At 38.3% G+C, this 21,688-nt stretch overlaps 1 protein-coding gene across 14 annotated transcripts in view; it reads left to right on the top strand.

Annotated features, from left to right (window-relative positions):
- LOC149794001 (inositol hexakisphosphate and diphosphoinositol-pentakisphosphate kinase 2-like) overlaps nt 1-21,688 on the top strand; it is a 234,543-nt gene that overhangs the window by 177,502 nt on the left and 35,353 nt on the right. For 11 of the 14 annotated variants that reach the window (XR_016422917.1, XM_089967926.1, XM_089967930.1 and 8 more), the window contains one exon: nt 15,342-15,443. Coding sequence is in view for 13 of the 14 variants with exons in the window: in XM_089967926.1 (XP_089824052.1) it covers nt 15,342-15,443 (102 nt within the window). In the remaining variant the exon portion in view is untranslated. Of the gene's footprint in view, nt 1-475; nt 500-15,341; nt 15,444-21,688 lie in introns of all 14 variants that reach the window. The other 3 variants (XM_089967933.1, XM_089967936.1, XM_089967938.1) reach the window with 1 other exon arrangement.

The raw sequence follows: 21,688 nt of genomic DNA on the forward strand, positions 1-21,688 counted from the left end.
AAACAAACTTGTAATTGCCATTACATGTTTCAATATTCAGCTGATTGCAATTGCAAAAAAAGTCTTTATCCATCAAAGTTTTGCCTATGTTTCAGGAAAGGAATAAATCTAATTCCTCTTTTTAGACGATCTGGATATGAACAGTCAAAATTACAAGTCTCTCACTGCCTTCATTTCACCCTTATCAATTGAGAAATCAACAAATCTTTGCAAAAATTGTAAGTAGTTATCATAATCAATTCATTATTGCCACAAGCAGCTTGTCGGAGGAAAATGGCGGGCATAAGCAATTCCTGGAGGTGTGTCTAATTTACGCTTGCTGATTGGTTGGTTAATTGATCAGCATTATTGACAAGTGGCGATAGGTCAATTCAGTTCATTTCAGCCTTCATTGGCACACTTTTGGACTGACAAATGATAGCAATTTTCCTCTTTCAGCTGATATTAAAAATTACCTTTTCATATTTTCTTTCAGGAGTAAGATGGATTGACTGGAAAGGTTAAGTCTAAATGTTTCATTCAAATTCAACATGTATGCTTAACACATGTAGTTTTTTCCATGACTCTTCAAAGCTTTTACCTGTCCACATCTGACTAAATAAAACGCAATATTTTAAAAATTTGCACGAAAAATATTCAGTGCCTAATATTTTGAATTTTTAAACCAATCATCTGCATCTCAATGCAATCATGACTCTATCCATTCCACTCAAGTGAACAGCTTCAATATTCCTAACAGGAATATTGTGCTTTTTTCAGTCAGATATTGATGGGGTTAAAAAGCCCCAGAAGGTCCTGGAGAAATGTAGTGACTGAAATGTACCCACTTACATTGCTTGACATTTTCATGCACAATTACAATATTTATACAAGACATAATGTGGTGATGGAATTCATATTTTCCTATATATATTCAATTTTATATTTTCACTACTTTCTTTACTAAGATGATAAGTTGACCCATTTCATGCTCCAGTTTGTATAGTAGTGTTTGCTAACATTTCCATATTTCTGGCACTTTATTAAGTGCCAAGAATACCATAATTTTCCCTGATTCCCGTATTTAACCATCCTGCTTATTATATGCCTTTTATACAGAACAAGATGGAAAAATACAAAAGGTATACCCTCAGCATACAATAATGGGATGATCCATATTGCAACTTTAGCTAGTTTGAAATATGAAATGTGAAAGATTTTACTTTTTCTGCTTAAAATGCATGCAAAGTTTTGTTATACACTTGTTCAGCTGTGTTTTTCATCTGTGCATTGATTTTGGTCTGAATAGCTGTTACCAAATTTATGAAATCAAACACACATAATATAGGAATATAAAGGAATAATTACAGATTGTATAGACTTAATATAATTTAAATTTATAATCATCAGTTATTCATCATTTAAATGTTAATACTATGATGACAGTATCATAACTAATCTGTTCATCACAAGTGTGACAGAGCACTATTTGGAATCTTTTTAATTGCTCAAAACCCTTAATGAAATTGAGATATTTTACAAGTACATATTTTGATAGCAGCAATACATATTCTTCTATTATTACTTTGCTATCTCTTTTTTTTTGGGTGCTAGTTCCAAGTCCAGTGTGAGTATTTCCTCCTCCAATTATTAATTTGATGTCTAGAACAGAAATAAACTCAGTCCCCTTCTGATGCTGTAATCACTGCCATAATTCAAAATAGATGCATCTTTCTTTTCCATGACTTTCATGTGGTATATCATTTAGTCAGTCAAGACTTTTGCTAACATAAGTATATATTGCCATAATTTTGTTAATTGTGTCCATTTCTGTGTTACAGTTGACCTTTTCTTCAAGGTCCTTGCATATATTTACAATTTTCAGCGTCCTCATTTATCATTTTGTTGTACTTTGTGCAAATGCTAGTTAAGTGACTAAAAGACTTCTTAAGCTGACTAGTTGGGCCTAATGAAACTGTTACTGATGTGACATTCAATATAGCCATCACAACTGAAAATCTCATTGTTAATATCCTGAATGGATAATCATATCAACATGGGTTTTAAGCAGATGGCTTCTTATGTCCTAAATGACATTTTTGTCAGTCTGGCTCTAGTATGGCCTCAATGGCAGCCATCTTTAAACTCTTGTTATTGCTGCTTCGCCTACATGGAAAGGCATATCAGCATGAGGTTTTCAATAAAAGATCTTTTACAATCCATACCTTCTTAACCCAGAATGCAGACCCCGAAATCTAACATCCAGTATGGCAAGCTTAAAACCTTGTTGGTGATGCTAATCCTGAATGGATGGCTATATTGATGTGCTCTTTCTCAAAGGGTTTCTTATCCAGTTTGTTCTGAATGAAAATGCTGCCAGTCTTATCACAGATATGGCTGCCATGGTAGTTGTATTGAAAATCTTGTTATTTCTGCCTCTCTAGAATTGATGGTTATATTAACATGGGGTTTTCACCCAAAGACAATAATGCTCTCTATTTAGTCCCTAATGAAAATGATGCTGATTACATCCAGTATGGTTGACACAGTGGCGTATTTGAAAATCATGTCATTGCTCAAGAAAATCAGAGATGGTTTTAACACTCTGCAGTTAAAATGAAGATATGGTCTAACCTTGGATTGTTGGAAATTATTTTCTGGCATGAGAGCCCCAAACCCTTGGAAGGACTCTTGTAATTTTCTTTCAGCCTGTTCAGTATGTACTAGATGTATTTGCATAGATGTGTGTCCTTTCTCAACATTGTGGTCTGATGAAGTGGGACTTGGATAATAACCACCACATCTGTTGACGCAGGATGAAGGGAGGTTCCTTTTCTTCTGTAGTGGATTGACTCTACTCCATGGAGGTATCAGTGGCACTTGTTTGTGTGAGGAAGTTGCCAGTGTGCCTGCCACCATTGACTATGTTTATACATGAGGTAGAACAACAAATACCAGAGAGCATCCTGCTCCCCATATGGAAAGGTACCCTGTCAAACCCACACCCCACCATTTCATTGTTTCCATTCAGTTTATATGAACCACAATTGCAATATGGATTCACTATGGAGAGAGTTACACTCCCACCAAGATGAGTTTGGAATGTCTCCCTTTCCACTAATGGCTCCCTAAACAAACTTCCCTTGGTGCCATTGTTTGGTGCACCAGGTAGGTAGATGCTTCATCTCCTGCATCAAGATGGGATTGCCAAAAGAGATAAGGGTATTGTAGTCTTGTCTTGCCGTATCAGTAGACAGGATGGTGAACTGTCAAATCTGGAAAACTAGCGATATGACTGAAGAATTGTTAAAGGTATGTTAAAAATCCAAATCACACACACACACTCATACCTGGCTGATATTAAATGATCTATCTACCAAGATTAGTTAATGAGGAGGCTTGCAGACTGCATCAGTCAAGCTAGAAAGCAATTGACCTCCAAGATTTATTATGTCAGTTTAATGGTTTTTCTGTAATTGGTGAAGTAGGCAGCACATTGATGTGATATGCTCCACTTTTGCTGCAGTTGAAAATTTTCTGCTCAATCTTTTTATGGTCCCACGTGGATGAGGGGTCTAAGGCACTCGCCTTTACTGATCCCTGACACATCTACCTCTGTCTGAGTTCAAGTCTCACCTTGACCAACATGGGTATGTGAGAGAGATTGCCAGTAGATTCTGATGGGTCAGCAGTTTTTTCCTGGTTCTTCCTCCAATAAATATGCTGGTCACCATGTTTAGTTATCATGTGTGAAAAATGGCATTAAACCCTACAAAACTAATCACACCTTCTCTTTCTTCTAAAAGAAAAAAAGAAACACTCAGTTTCCACCGTTAAGAGTTATTAAACAGTCCTATTCAATGCCCTTAAGTTTTCTGTGGGTTTCACGATTGGGTCAGACCAACATCAAAACTGCTCCCAGACTATTTGTTTGAGAATTAGAGTTCAGTCTGTCACTCATTAATGCTTAGGTGGAAAATTTAATGTTTGGTTGATCTCTAAACTACCTTGTGAACCTCTGGTTGAAGTGTTTTTCAAAGTCATATATTCATGACAGTCTTTTTCTTTCTTTATTTTTAATCAGCTTTAAGAATGAGTGAATGGCATACCTTAATGGTGGAGATGTTTGTCTACATTTCAGTGGCAGCTACAATTCAGTGTCTATTCTTTGTCAGTTAAGCTTTCTGGTCATGAATCTTATTCCTTTGGTATCCTTTGAACCAATTGAAGTTAATTGCATCTATGCTAGGGATGAGCGTGATTTGTTACCTCAGAAGGGAAAGGAATGGCAGGACAGTCACTCTCTCCTACATGAAGGTACTTTTGTTCTTCGGCAGCCATAATAACTAGGTGGTTTAGTCTGTCAAAAGAGGATCCATCACTCATTGATCTTTCCATTCTGAAAATCAAAGCTCATGAGGTTAGGGCTATTGATGCATCTTGTGCCTTTCTTAATCATTCCACTATGGATGATATCATGAAAGCTACCTTTTGGTGGTGTCGTTCCACTCTTTGGTGCTTCCTTTTTTCAGTATTGCATCAAAGTGAGGATATTTACGCATTAGACCCAATTGATTCAACCTAGTAAGTTGTCAACAAGTCATCCTTCATTCTGTCATAGAGCATCCTGCTGGAATCAGATGGTATGTTCTTTCTGACAGCTAGTAATGAGTCCCTCAGCCTCCTTTCATGTTAGAAAAATCATCAGTGTAATAATAGCTGGTAATATTTTACTGCTATTAGGTGAAGTTTTGGTGAGTAAAATCTAAATTTTAATAATGGTGTTATACTTCCTTCCTTGGTCCACTCTGACATCCTTGTTGTTGATCCAGTTCAAAGAAGGACATTATTCTGAATGACAGAAGTGACCAAGGCATTGGACTTGAACTGGGTTTATTTTTGTTTTGTACCTCCAGTTACTAATCATAGGAAGAATCATTCAGCTTGGACTGGTTACTATCACCAGGAAGCAAGCACACAAAAGTTAGTAGCATAGTAATAACTATTTTGCTTAACATGTCTTTAATTTTAAAAAATACCAAATTTCTTTATATCTATCAGTAAAGCATACATGCTGATGGTAACTTTTCTTAAATGCTGTTATATTTCCACAGATTTTGCAAGCAATCGAAGAGAACTTAATAGAACTGTACCAGAGTACTTATTTCTCCTTCAAATACGTTCCCTGATCACATTAACATTAGGGATATAAGCCTGCTACCTCTCGAATCCAGCCCTACTAAAAGACAAAAATTCATCTTTTCGGTCTATCTCATATAGACCAAAGGGCAATAACTCTTGCCCCTTACCTCCCCTTGCCACCGCCAGGTGTCACTAGTTTTTAAGCTTCGCTTGTACTGATAACACGTACATTATACCTCCAAACAATCCAAGCCATCTTAGCGTTAAATTGGACCATCCGAAGTTAAATTTGGATTTATTGTGTTGGACAATCATTCTTCTACAGGTTGTATACATTATTTTAACAATTTTTTTTTCAAAATTGAGTGATATTGTCACCCTTACAGATTTCGTTTACTGAAGACCATGTTACACACGCTATCGCGGAACTCGTGTTGTCAATTAAGAGTTAACGCGACACTAATTTCGCTTACTCCGTTAGTAACGGTTGTGGTATTAGCGAATTAATAACATGCTGAATTGATAATTTGTGCTTTGTTTTCTTTTCTTGTGTCGTTTCAGTAGAAATGTCAACCAAATGCATGAAATGCAAAAAGTTCAAAGCAAAAGAAGACAACCATGACTCTTGTATTGTATGTACCAAGTGTACATCATCTATACCATGCAGCGTGTGTAATACTTGGACAGAGCAAACGTGGGCTGATGTAGTCCAGAAGGCAGCAGAAGGGAGGGATAGACGGAATAAGTCAAAGAAAGATAGCATTGATGTCCTCGGTATACATCTGAAGACAGCCTCCATTGTGAGCCTTGTGGAGGACGTTGGGGTCCCCCCTCCACCTAAAGTTCGTCGTTTGCAACCGTCAGCCACAGTAACATCAGCGGCAATGGAGGAAAATAATGTTGACAGGGTACAACAGTCCAACTTTGAACAGATGCGTCGTTTGGTCCAGGAAACGATGATGCAGCTATTGACATCAGGCCAGATATTACCCTTATTTCCCTCGCTCGCTTCCACAGCTTTTTCTGACTCTTTGGGGGAATGTTCCCCCAATTTTAGGCTGCCCAGTGGGCGTAAGTCCCCCCGCATGTCCGAGCATGGCCTTCGGGCCTGTAAGTCAGGACGCATGGGTTTTTTACCAGATCCATCAGATCCATTTCTTTATACAACCTCTACGTCACCGGCCGTCCGGCTGTCCCAGCATGGGGACCCTATTGCTAAAACGGTCCGACCAAACATGACTTACGGGGATTTTAGTGATAAATCCGTCCATCAAGCTGTACCGCCAGCAACATACCAATACTATGGCGGAGATTTTAGTGAGAAATCTGTCCGTCCAGCCAGGCCATTAGAGCAGCCGGTACCGGTGATAGCAGGACCATCGCCAACATTCAGACCGACCACAAGCCGGACAAACCAGCCGGCAGGGCTGGCCGTCCATATGTTCATGGCTTATCCACAAGGAAGAGTTAGTGACAGTGTTAAGGATGACGGAATCGTATCATCTATGCCACCTGGTATGCTCTATCCAGAAATGCAAGCTATTACAGAACACGACTTGGCACACAGTGAGGGTGACAAAACTCCTGCAAATCAGCCATACACAGATCCAACCATGGAACGGACTGAGTTTGGCTTCAAGGCGGCAGTGGAAGAAATTTATAGGGTGTTGGCAACTTAAGAATGCCCTCCACCTCCTACTGCCACTCAAGACTACAAAGTTAAGACGTCTGTAGATCTTGACTGGGAGGAAGAGACGCCGTCCTTCCGGCTCCTTCCCCAGTCGGCAGAAATTAAGGAGATCAATGATCGTCTATCAGGATGAATAGGTGATCCAGGGAATGCTAAGGCGTTCTTTTCAGAAAGCCAAGTACCAGCGACGTTCTCGTGTCGCTGGTACAAAACTCATTCAGACGCCTTCAGTTCACATGTCCGCTCACTGTTTTACAAAGTGGACAAAAATCTGTTCCATGCAACGTCAAAGCTAGTCCGGAACGTAGTCGCTATGTCTTCAATGTTAGACTTGGCTTCATTAGCCATTTTTCCGACTCGCAGAAAAATCCGACAATGACCACGCTTGGGAAGCAACGGCCCGGATTGCTAGAGTTATTAACAGGACAGCTCATCATTCCATGGCTAATGAGTTGGCTGCTTCTGCCAACTTAGACCTGATACGATGTGACACATGTCTGCGGTCCACGTCGCTCAAGCCCCATCATACTCTGGCTTTACGGATGACTCTGTTTGGGTTGCCTTTACTCTTTGGAGGAAAAATTGAAGAAGTTCGGAAGTAGGCAGCTCAGGAACTGCCCCTCCAACTCGCCGCCCAACCCTTGCAGGCGTTTAGAAAAAATCAGCCCCTGCCACAATGGAGGGATGATTGGCAGACCAGGGACAAGGGATCCTTACAATTAAATGTGCAGTATAGATCCCAACCCAGTGCCAGAAGACAACAGTCTAATCAAGCTAGGAGGCAACCATACAGAGGCGGTAAGAAACAAAGTTTCTCCGTCTTCAAGCCTCCTAACTCTAAAAATTGACATACCCTCTCCACCACCCGCAGACAGCCTACCTGTGGGCAGCTGCCTCCTGCAATTTCAGGACCACTGGACCACCTTTTTTCCTCAGAACGATTGGGTGATCCAGGTCATTTCGGAGGAACTTCAGATTTCATATATCCAACCCCCTCCCCTGTCCTCCTCTCCCCTCTTCACGGACGTACCATCCGATCGGGAGAAGGATACCTTTCTACAACAGGAGATACAGTCGCTCATAAAAAAACGGGCGGTGGAGATTGTGAAAAAAACGCAATCGCCGGGGTTTTATTCCAGGCTGTTTCTTATCCAGAAGACAAAAGGCAAGTTGAGGCCGATCATCGAGCTGAGTCGCCTCAACCAATACATTTTACCACCGAAATTAAAGATGAAAACGGTGAGATCAATCCGTCTTTCCATCCGGCGGGACGAGTATGCCGTCAATCTAGATATGACTGACGCATGGGCTTTTACCAAGGTTATGGATTGCGTCGTCACCATGTTCCGCTCGACTTCATCTACAGGGATGGCAGTTTACTTGGACGACATCCTCCAGAAACATATGGTAAGTTCTATTCTGCTTATAGGCAGAAATGATCTTTTAGCACTTTTAGATCATCTAGGCTTTCTCGTGAGCTGGGAAGAGTCCGATCTCCGTCCATCCCAGCGTTTTGTCCATCTGGGTATGGAGTTTCTCACCAATCTGAATCTGGTACGGCTTCCTTGCGCTTGCATAATCCGGATCATTGAACTCGTCGAGTTCGTTTCCAACAGGATGTGGATTTCAGAGGGAGAATTCTTGCAACTCCTCGGATTATTCAATGTGGCGGCGGACTTGATCCCGCTTGGCCGTCTTTTTATGCGTCCCTTACAAATGACGTTACTGGCACAATGGCGCCCCTTTTCAAGTCTCCTCAATCAAACAATAATGATCATGCCCGAGATATGATTGTTCCTGCGTCAGTGGCACAACCCCGGTTGGCTGTCCACGGGGATTCCTCTGGAGATGCTCCAAGTGGAGATAACGGTATGTACAGACGCCATTGCCTATGGTTGGGGTGCCCACCTGTTGCCGGACTTCGCTACAGTCAGCGGTACGTGGGAGCCAGGGGAGAGGCCTCTCCACATCAACCTTTTAGAAATGAGGGCTGTCATCAATGCCTTTCACTTCTGGAAGGATCAACTCTCAGGAAAAACTCTCCTCATTATGTCCGACAACTCTGTGGTGGTGACTTACCTCCTCAAACAAGGGGGCACCAAATCACCAGACCTGTGCATTCTGATCTGGCAGTTTCTACGTTGGCGCGACAACCTCCACATCAACGTACAAATCAGACACATTCCCGGCAGATTCAATGTCTTGGCCGACACTCTATCAAGGAAAGGTCAAGTCATTCACATGGAATGGTCACTCCATCAATCAGTCTTTCTTCGGATTTACACACTTTGGGGGCGTCCAATGATCGATCTTTTTGCGACAAGGTGGAATCGCAAGTTGCCCACCTTCGTCTCTCCGGTTCCAGACCCAGAGGCTTGGGCCGTGGACGCTCTGTCAATCAGCTGGGAGGGGTTGTGGGCATTCGCCTACCCTCCCACGGTTTTGGTACCGAAAATAATCCAGGGGTTAAGGGGTCAGAACTGTCGGATGATTCTGATTGCCCCTCTCAGATGGAACAAGTCCTGGGTCACCGATCTACTCGATCTAGCAATAGATCTACCCAGGAAGATTCCAACCAGCCCAAATCTTCTCAAACAACCGTGGTCACAGGTGTTCCACCCCTGCCCAGACCGTCTTCTTCTTCACGCTTAAGGCTCTTGTCTGGGCAGCCTTGCGAGACAAACAATTTAAACCTTTGATTGTGGAGAGAATCTCAAGAGCAAGAAGGCCCTCCACTCTGAAGGCTTACGAGGGAAAGTGGCACGTTTTCAGGGACTGGTGCCATATCAATAACATCGTCCCTTTGAGTGTCTCAATCCCTCAACTGGCCGACTTTTTTCTCTGGCTTTTCGAGGAGAAACAGTTGGCCCCAATTACTATCAAAGGCTACCGCTCCATGATATCAGACACATTCCGCCATCATGGTAGATGTGATATTGGGCATAACAAAAATCTATTAGATCTTTTAGCCAATTTGATTTCAATCGACCAAAATCCCTCACCCTGTTTCCAAAATGGAATCTGTCCTGGGTTTTAACATGGCTCAGTTCAGACAAATTTGAACCTTTAGCCCACACTTCGTTAAAGCTACTATCATACAAAACATGTTTCTTGATAGCCTTAGCTTCAGCATGCAGGGTGAGCAAGTTACATGCCCTTTCCAGTGACCCAAACATTCTTCAGTTCAGATCAGATGGTTCGGTGGTCCTCCTGACGCAACCGGGCTTTGTAGCCAAAAATAGGTTACCATCCATTGGCAATCAAAGAATCATCATTCGCTCGCTCTCTTCAATAGATAATTCAAGAGCAGCAGCCATGCAAGATCCTGTTCGTGCACTCAAGCACTATTTAAAACGCACAGAGGCATGTCGGGACACACGTAAGTGCCTCTTTCTTCCGGTCAAAGCTGGTAAACGGGATATCACCCCTCAAGCCCTTGCTTCATGGCTGAAGTGGGTTATACACTCAGCGTACTCTGAGGTCTCACAAGATCAGAGTCGCCTCATGAAGATTACGGCTCATGAGATTAGAGCGATCTTGGCGAGCCTGGCATTCGAAGGCAATGTTTCGATCCGAGATATAATAGAAGCTGTTGGCTGGCATGTAGAGTCAACCTTCTCCAGTTTTTATCTCAGAGATTTGGCTTCGCAGAGGCAAACCTTGAATCTGGTAGGTCCGTTGGGGCATCCCAGATGACCACCAGACCCATTTAAAACAATCAGCACAGCCTATCAGCTTTGCTGGATTTGCCAGTGAAATTTCGTAGGTTAGAAGATTTCAATAACTATCTTCTTAACCGTATATAGGGGTCACATATAACGGGACCCTAGGCTGTGTTGCTGATGAAATTAGAACGGGTTATCGTTCAAATGGGGAATCCAGCCATCATTCCCTAGAAGGTACCCGGAGTGGAGGTAGGATGCTTCGCATTCCCTCCTCCTATTACTTATTCTCCTAACGTTAATGTGATCGGGGAACGTATTTGAAGGAGAAAGCAAATTTTTAGTAAATTGTGTTTCTCCGAGAATACTTGCCCGATCACATTACTTAAAAACCCTCCCAACCACCCCGCTATGCGAGCATCCTCGTATAATATATATTGCTCAGCTTAAAAAACTAGTGACACCTGGTGGTGGCAAGGGGAGGTTATTGCCCTTTGGTCTATATGAGATAGACCGAAAAGACGAATTTTCATCTTTTAGTAGGGCTGGATTCGAGAGGTAGCAGGCTTATATCCCTAATGTTAATGTGATCGGTTAAGTATTCTCGGAGAAACACAATTTACTAAAAATTTGCTTTCAATTGCCGTGTTATGTTGAATAAGGCCTGTATCAGTCTTGTTGGTACTCGGGTGCAGCTCCATGCTGGAATTGACATACATGTGAATCTCTTTCTTTGGAAGGTTTTCTCCCAAGATTAAGGGTGTTTCCCTTCACCCACTGAAATCTCCTGCATATGCAAAATTATTAATGAAAAATTAATTTTTACCCCATTTCTTTCTTCACATTTTGGTTCCAGTGTAGTGTATGTACTGTTATAATGCCAGTGTTCACGTGACTGTAAACTGGCTTAAGCAGGGCAGAACAATTTAGTTGCAAATTTCAAGCAGCATAAAGCCAGTAAGACCCCATTGATTATGTTGATAGGATCATTGGTTTGTGTGGTTAGAAATAATTCGAAAATGATTATTGAGATTAATTAATTTTGACAGGATTACTTAAAAAGATCAATCAACATAAAACAGTGTTAGTTTGGTTTCAGAGTTTCAATTTTGTCAAGTTGTCTGGGCATGTACTTTCACAGGCAGTATTATCTTAAATGTTCTGCACTGGAAAGAATGGAAAAATAAAAACAGTCCATAATAATTTTACACACACATGAGATTTCTTTGAGTAAAAGTAGGGATGGAAGACAGTCTTCCACTTGTCGAGGAAAACCTACCTTCTGGTAGATTCACATGTACACATTTTCTCTATAAGCTATCACCTGACAATTTTATTTGATATTTGTTGCATCAGAGTTTTGTAGATATAGATAGGTATCGCTCTTCCTGTTGGCATTAAGGTGGCATCAGTATGGTGATTTTGTTTGAACGAAAAATATAGGACATACTAGACATGGCACTTTTTTAAAGGCATTGCTGACTTCTTAAAATATTTGCTTATTAATGGATCACTGACTATACTTTTTGTGTGCAGTTATACTTCACTATGCTTACGTCTGTATATGTTGGTAGAAGAATATCTTGGCAACCAGTCCATTAATTCAGCTATAGAAATGTCTCCTGGGCTTTTGCTTGCTTTGGACACATTTTAACTTTGCTTTCATTGTCAGTATTATTGTAGTGTGCCTTACAATTCTTTTTATTAGGAATCACTTTACTTCATCTTCTCCTCATATCCATCTCTTTATATACACTGACTGTTAGTGTATGGAAGGAGAGTAGAGTAGCTCATTTGGTAGATTCATAATCCAAGAGTCTCATGTTCAGTACCTGTACATCCAGCCAGAGTCAAAAGCCTTTATGTGTCATTGGGAAATGTTCTTTGCTCACATTTCCTGAGCATGATATAGTTAGTAATGTGTCAAAAAATGCTGTTAAAGCCAACAAACAACCATATTGGGTGAAATATATATTGGGTTGGTGAGCTAGTTATCATTTGTTTGGTTTACAGTCACAAACTCCTGTTCTAGACCTTATATTTTCACATATCTTCACCAAACTTATTAGATAACTTGCCCTTTGAGTTAGAAAGACACATATCATAAGCACAAAATGAAAGAGCCAGTGATGGAAAACAACTATGATGAAATATAAAGCTCTCCATGAGCAAAAATCCCATGTGAGGTACATTTTGCAATTATCAAAGCACTGGATTAGACAGTGCAAGACCCTTTAAACCCTCTGCCTCACCTATTTCAGAAAGCTCATCATTCATAATCAGTTAAGTATTATGACCTACCTCATTTGTTCCCAAAATGTGCCAAACTGCTAAAATAATGCCACTTCACAAATCAGACACTAAGGCAGATGTAGATAACTTGTCACTGATTTTGAATCTATTGAATTGATAAGAATTTATTGAAAAACAGTCCATAACCTATTGATGTCATATTTACCTAAACATTTGCTATTACACCTGAACAAATCAGATTTTAGAAAGAATCATTCATATGAGACTGCCATGGTCTCTCAAATTGATAAATGCCTTAAATCACTTCACAAAGATTGAATAATAGCATCTATATTTCAAGATTTCAGGAAAGCTTTTTGAAATGGTTGCTCATGAAATCCCTATGAGCAGTTTAAAAAATTACCATTGTGATGACAAAACAAACAGTTTGCTACATACTTAAATGAGAGGATACTTCATGCTTATTACATACATGTACTTAAATGAGAGGATACTTCATGTTTATTACATACTTAAATCAGAGGATACTTCATGTTTATTACATACTTAAATGAGAGGATACTTCATGTTTATTACATACTTAAATGAGAGGATACTTCATGTGTATTACATACTTAAATAAGGATTCATCATGTTTATTACATACCAGTACTTAAATGAGAGGATACATGCTTATTACATACTTATATGAGAAGATATGTATTTATATCATACTTTAATGAATAGGATACATCATGTTTATTACATACTTAAATGAGAGTATACATTTATGTTTACATGAATAGAGTTCTGTGTAAACCTAATATAATGAAGTATGGCACCTGATAAAACTATTTTAGGTCCATTACTAATTGCATTATTTTTTCATGAGCTACCTCAGACAATGGCAGACTCAATTTTTAAAAAAAGAACAAATCTTGATAGTGATGAACTGTGTCATAAATAGAAGGATTTTGCAGATGATCTGCCATGATAGACTATGTTGTTTTTGTAGCTAATACTCTGTCATCGAGAAAAAATGTCAGTCAGTAAATAAATGAATTCAGGATTATGGCTTTTCTGTGGAAAATGTTATCTCTGAAAATTTCCTGGGAAAGCATTATGCGTCAGTTAAAACAACTCCACTTTGATTGCTGTAATACACATGATGAAAGCATTATAAAGCCAGCACACTATCACAAATAAGCATTCAGGCCATTATCAGACAAATCATAAAATGGGACAACCTTTGCTAACAGGTTAAAGAATTACCTACCAAATTCATTTGAAAAAAGAGAACATAACGTAAAAGATGTGCATGATTACACTCCCTGCTTAACACCTGAAGTACCTGTGAAATTTCCATCAAACCAATCATATTTGGGTACTGTCCATTCATTGAAAATAGTTTAATCAGTAATTCAGCTCCTGACAATTCTCTAGAATTGTTGTGCACAGTTTACTCCAGAATCCACCGCTTATAATTTCATTGGTATTGATGACTGTGACACTGTTCTATCTTGGTTGACTGTAATGAACAATCAAAGTTTCGATGCGATCGTTACCAAACAGTGGCATGTCACTAATATTTACAGGAACAGTGTTAGGCTCAAACACAGTGAATGTATTCATATTTGCATGGTCCAGAAATCTGTCAATATGTGTGCATGAATAATCCATATACACTATTGCTTTCGCTGGAAAGTCGTTGTCATGTGACGAACACTCCAGTTCTATCCCTTAAAGTGACCACTTTGTGTAAGAAACTCGTTACAGAGGTGCCCAGAATTGGGTGTTTGTGCAAAGTACACAGCTATCATTGCTGGAAGAAAAAAAAATCCATCAAATAGTACTACATGGTAATGTTACAAATAACGTTTAAGTGTTAAGCTTGCATCATTATTGTGCTTAAGCTTTAACATGGTGAGTAGTGTTCTCTCAAGCCATAAAACTGGTAATTATAGTTGTCTCATCTACGCATATATAAATTAACCAATTAAATTAAAAAAAACTGTAGAATAACATACAAATATCTTCGCTGAGAATCTGGTCTTCGAAATTTACTGATTGAGTTGCCCTTCCCCCATCTAACCAGCAAGCTTGAGGAGTAAAACCTACAGGTAATTAACACCTCTGTTGGTTGCCTAACAAAGTTACCTTGGAAATGAAGTTCATATCCAGCAAATACAAGTATTTAAAGAAGCCTGATGTATATAAAACAATAAAGACTAAGTACAGTGTTTCATCTTTAGAAACCATAGGTGCTTTAAATGTTTGTGAACACACACACACACACACACACACACACACACATATATTAATGTTAAAGTTTTTTTGTTTGCTTATATTTCCTAAACCCCACAATGGATTTTCTGCATACTTTGGATGACTTATTATAAAGATAAGACCATGCTGTGACAGGATTCATCAACCTTTTGACCTTGCATTCAGAGTCACATAATTTATAGCAATGCTTTGATCATGGGCTTGACATATAGGCCCTCACCTCCTTCTTGTCCATATATATATATATATATATATATATGGGCAAACAGAGAAGAGAATGAAAGTCGATTATTTATACATATAACTTTTTCAACATTTTTTTTTACTTACAATTTCTTCTTTCCACTCAGCCCTGGTAGAAAGGCAGTACCTGACCATCCAGCTGCCCATAAAGGACCGACATCGACACTCCTTCTCCAGTCTGATGTTCCTTAATCCTAATGCTTTCAAAGGTATAGTCATGCAGATGCTGTCAGAAAAAATTGCATCCTAATTGCTTGTAGTAGCAATGCTTCTTACATGTGGTGGCTGCATGTTTAAAAGAAAAATCCAGTTATAATAGGTCTTAATGATAACTGTTTGCATGTATTAAGAGATAACAAGATGTAGGTATTATTTTCCTGACAATGTCATCATCAACAGATTAAGTATTTTTAAAAATTCAGAATCTTTTTAACTTGTTATGCTGTTGTTTGTAGCTGGACCCCAGTGTTCATGTTGCACCTTGCCCTTGTTATAATGTGCTAGATTGTGTCCATAAGTGCTGATCATGTTGTATATCAAGCTGATGTATAATGTTAACATTGTGGATAAATACCTGTATGTGTGAGGGTTGGGGAGCAGAGGGATACAGAAAATAACTCTTGAAGAATAGTAAGATATTTTATGTACATGATCTCGTTTTCAAGCTTATAAAATAGTTATAATGCTGAATATAGAGATATGCTTCAGAAAATTGAAGGGCAATTGCCTCAGCCTTTTTGTGGACATAGTATCTGCATTTATTTCTGTCCATCATCTTTTTTTTCTCACTAAACCATTTTTAGCTCTGCTGGTCATGCACCAGATGAGCTTTTGCCCATCATCCATCCATCCATCGGTTAGCTGAGTGTGTTAATGCTAGTCCCCCAAAACTACTTGGGTGATTGCTAGCACGCCTTACACACACATTCATCACAAGTTCCAGCTTGGGTAAAATCAGGATGGTACTGATTAGACATACAGTATGGCTACCAGTGGCCATTTTGGAAAACTTGTTAATGCCACTTTCCCAGAATAGGTGGTAATATCAAAGTGGAGTTTTCCCAAAGAGATTTCTTATGATGTCAGATTGCTCCTAAATGAAACTGGTGCTGAACTAACATACCAAATGACCACCATGGCAGCCATCTTGAAATTCTTATTGATACTTCTCCAAAACAGATGGTCATATAACATGAGGCTTGCACTAAAAGACTTCTGATTATGTCTAGTTGGTTCTAAATGAAATGGTGCCAATCTGATATCCAATATAGGCATCATGGCAACCATCTAGAAAATCTTTTGCCCTTTTTGTTCAGCAACAGCTCCTCCAAGACTTCAGGTGGGATATGGGATACGAAGTGAACTTAAACCATTTTCTTGGCAGATACATTTTTGGGAAATATGTTTTGGATTTTAGAATGATAGACCAAAAAAAATTAAAATAATGATCTATAGCACAATTTACTCATATACTGGTTAAGGTACACATACATGCCAACCATTATGCTTTTGGCATAATCATTACAGGTTTTTCACCAAATTACAACTTAATTTTACTAGACTATATGGATTATGCTTTTTTCATACAATAAAAAATAATTTTTTTTTAAAAAATTGTCATTTTTATTATCATCTTTTAATTCCATAGATATATGTTCTTAAAATGGTTACTGCTATGTAAGAATAACATTAAGAGTACTTTCCTTATTACTATTTATAGCAAAAGTATGTGACCCATTTCTGAGAAAACAGATGGGTTTCTGCATATGTGAACTTTGCCTCACAGAATTCATTCAGTTGATAAGCTAGTTAGTTAGTAAACCAGGCTCTGTTTTTAAAGAAAATGGTTCCAGATGTTAATTGAAGCTCATTACAGTGTGAGTTGTGGATGTTACATGATGGAAAATGTTAGAAAAGATGGATCTTTTCAAACTTCAAAACATGTCAGATCAGAAAAAAGGACAAATTAACACTTCTTTACAAACTTTAAAAGAAGAATATAAGAAAATGTATTAGAGCAATCTGAGCACCCGACAATGATCATTACAGTATTCCAGATCACAGTCATTCAGCGAAAGTTGCTCATTTAGACTAGTTAAAGTGAGTGCTGAATGTAAATAATTTTTCAATATATTTTGTGTTTGTATTCTGATTCTAATCCATATGGATTTTGCCCTTTGTGACAAGAATTTTGACTAGCTGCAGAACCAGGTTAGTCGTAAGAATGTATCGTTTTCATACTTGCTACGAATTGTAATTCTGGCATGTAATAAATTGATTACACTTTTTATGCCCAAATTACGCTTTTTTGCCACATATAATAGCAATAATTATGCTTATGCCTCTCGGGGGTGTTGGCATGTATGTACACACTCTTACAATTTAAGACACCTTTCCCAGATGTGATCAGTGGTCCTACTTGTGAGGTTTTACTGTATTAATTTTGAGTTCACAAGATGGAAGCTGCTACAGAGTCTGAAATTATAACTTTTTCCATCTGTACATCTCTTCCTCCGTCCATCCAGTCCGCCATAGTTCAGTTTAGATCATATCTTGATGAATGTGGTAAATATTGCCGGATAAGTTTTTTTGTTTTCTGATGAGCATAGCTCAACAACCATTTGTCATCTTTAAGCACATTTCTGTTTTAAATGCTGAAGGAAAGGTATGTATTGCTTTTGCAGGTTTTCTTTATATTTGTTACATTTCTGGTTTCTTTTAACTTGCTTGGGTGAATATGTGACATATTTTGCAACCTTGGATATTTACTCCAGGATCAATGTTTATTAGATAAATTTCTGTTAATGATTCCTTTTACAGAACTTCTGCTGCTTACCATATGTCAAAACATTTCTGCTCACATATAGGATTTTCAACGTTTTGTTAAAAGGCATAATAATGTTAGATAATGATTTTTTTCCTTCAAACTGACGAATGATTAAAAAGATAAAGAATTTTTTTTTACCCAAAATTGGCTCTAACATTCCTGTCCAGAGATATGGTTGTCAGTTATAATAATAGTAAGATTGATTTTTGTGTCTGTCTTAAGTCAAACATATTGTGTTATCACTATGCCATTGTTGATCTTTACATCTGTAGTAAAGCTTATGAACCACTGAAAATATTTTCATGAAATTTTATCCATTTAGACATTATGTATAGACTGTATTGCATATCATATCATGGTCATTCTCTACTGTCAAGATCAGAGCAAGGGAAATGTAATTTTGTGACTTGCATGCTTGTTTGGAGTATGACTTTTGAATCAGTTTTGATACTTATTGAAACTTTTACCATTTATATAGACAGTATGTCACATACCAGGGCCTAGTCCCCTTATTCAAGGTTAAGGTCTCAGCAAGGGGGAATATAAAACTGATCACTATCCATGTTCAGATTTAGCTTTTAAACCAGTGAAGATTTTATAATAATATTTGAGCCTTTTGTATATCTTGACTTGTGTCTCCTACATTCAGTCATTCCTCTGCCAGAAGGTCATGGTCACATGGCCTCTTTCCATATACAAAGGGACACGTTTTAACTTATTCATATTTGTTGAAGCTTTGCCCAATCCCATATTTTATCAGACATTACGAGCTACCTGGAAAAGCTGCTTCATGTTCGCCTACTCAAGACAATTGAAACCTAGAAAATAAACAAAATAAATTTTACTTCATTAATTTCATTGTCAGTTCCTCATGTTTTGATTGCAGCTAGATTGAAATACTTATAAATTTGTTTCTTTTTCACTGCTGGTTAATTCTATTTGAATGTTTATTACTCTGTAGACTTAATTTATGGGTATTGCTAATCAGTACTGAATTATTTGTATTGTTTACAGGTTCATGCTCTCTGGCAGTAATTTGCTGAAACAGGAATAATGAGGTTCAGTTTTTACTCGCCTGGCTGTAAAGCCATGTGAGCTTATGATGTGGCCTGGCATCCATCCTGCATCATGTTCCCATCAAAAATTGCTTGTTACAGTTCTGGAAGTCATATTTCTGATCAAGTTTTCTTTTCATATTTGGAGTATGGGCTTGTATCATTAAGACATCAGACTATTTCAGATTTGGAGTATAGGCTTGTATCATTAAGATATCAGACTGTTTCAAATTTGGAACATGGGCTTGTGTCATTAAGATATCAGACTATATCAGATTTGGAATACGGGCTTATATCATTAAGATATCAGACCATATCAGATTTGGAGTATAGGCTTGTATCATTAAGATATCAGACTATATCATATTTGGAATACGGGCTTATATCATTAAGATATCAGACCATTTCAGATTTGGAACATCGGCTTGTGTCATTAAGATATCAGACTATATCAGATTTGGAACATGGGCTTGTATCATTAAGACATCAGACTATTTCAGATTTTGGAACATGGGCTTGTGTCATTAAGATATCAGACTATTTCATTAATGAGCAACATTTATAGATGTATTAATGATGTGACTTTGCATCTGATTAGCTGAGCTATTTGCCACTCTAGAAACCATATTTCCAATGAAATTTTGATCAGATTGGGAATATTGGCTTATATCATCAAGATCTCAATAAAATTCAATGATGAGGAAGAGCCATGCATTTTATCAGATGGCCTGATCTTGTTACCATTTCTGATCTGATTTGATCACACCTGGCAAATAGGCTTCAAGCAGCAAAATCTCAGACAAGTACAAATATGAGTGATCTTGAATCTTATTGGCTGAGCTTGGCAGCATTCTTGTTGTTACAGGGTTGAACACCATTTTTTTCAGCACAAGATAGGCTATTCATGGCGGCCAGTATAAATGGTGGAGGAAGAACCCAGAAAGAACCACCGACCCACGAGAAGGTACTGGCAAGCTTTCTCACATACCCACACTGGCCGAACAGAGACTCAAACCCATGCAGACAGAGGTGAGATGGCAATGATCCGTGAAGGTGAGCACTTTAGACCACTCAGCCACTTTGGGCCCGGCAGATTCTTGCAACTCTTCTAATGGTCAGATTTTGATCAGACTTCATAAATACGGTTATCAGATTTTGATCAAACTTCATGAATAGGTTTATCAGATTTTGATCAGACTTCATAAATAGAGTTATGTATCAAGAAGTCTAGTAACTTTTATTATGATTAAGATATAATAATAAGATGATATCGCATCTGGTCTGTCTGATGTCTTACCACTTAAGAATTAGTACTTTTAATATTTTTGATGGGATTTTGATCATACTTAGTAATTAGTCTTATGTCGTCAAAATCTCAGATGAAGTTGATTATGAGCAAGATGCATGCACAATAAATAAGTGGTTTGCATTGGATTGGCTGATCTTATCAACATAGCAGTGTATTTTAGATTAGATTAATGGGGTTGTGCCACTTGTATATAGGATATGCACACCTGCCTCATGATACCTCCTGGTTCTCTCAAAGCAGTTTTTTTTATGGCTTGGATTTGTGTTTGATACATTAATGGCACTTTAGTGTATATAAAAGTAGGTATATGCTGGTATCTTTATTCTTGGTACAGTACCCATAATGTTATCATAATGCTTATAGTCACCAAAATTGGGCTGACCACTCTGTATATAGTCTTTTCAGTGGCGGACAATTGACACTGATGTGCCATCAGCTGTAGATGAATATTTAAAACCTAGAGAAAGCTTGAAATTGTTTCACTTATAACGTGTGCACTCAGCAGCATTAGAATAAATTTTCTTCAGAAAGCAACCATCCTACTGATCCAGATTTCCTGGCTAACCACTCTTGCATTTGCCAGTTAAGCAAATATCAGCCAGGTGAGCAATCTCATGCCCACTTGGACCTCTTTGTTTCTGCTATTGTAAAAATTTTAATAAGCATGAAGTTGTCACTGTGAATTTTAATTAATTTCCCATGTCTAGAATTAACATTAAAACATGTAGAACCTAATTGTTTTGTTCTAGAAGATCCTAGAACAAAGAGATCTTCATTTCCCAAAACTGTTTTGACCATTTCTTGTTATTAATTGTGGTGAATATAACTGGCAGTTTATTTCTTCTCCCAAAAGGTTTTTAGTTATGGATTCTTTATGAAAACTTGTTAATTAGTCATCTATTGCTGGCGTGTTTGAGACCTAAAAATTTCAATCTGGCGATTATCAAATTATCTGTCAGTTTTAGTTCAGTATACCATGAAGCCAGGTGCTGTTATGATATGGCATGTGTCAATCAACAGTTGCTATTTTAGCTTCTTAGAGATAATTTGACTACTTTCAGCCACACTTTGCAGATTATCTTGGAGCAAAGAGCATTCACATTTTTGCAAATGATGCAATCTGAGTGTAGTAAATCAGAAAGACAGTTAAAAGACTTCTTCGCAAAAGTCAGTCCCTAGAATTTGACCAACTATGACAGAAGTATCAATCCCCCCACAGAGGTCTTTAAAATGTATACAGGTAGCACTGATCCACCATCAGAT

This window comes from Sinohyriopsis cumingii, chromosome 8 (assembly GCF_028554795.1).
Source record: "Sinohyriopsis cumingii isolate HCF-2022 chromosome 8, ASM2855479v2, whole genome shotgun sequence".
Lineage (NCBI taxonomy): Eukaryota > Metazoa > Mollusca > Bivalvia > Unionida > Unionidae > Sinohyriopsis > Sinohyriopsis cumingii.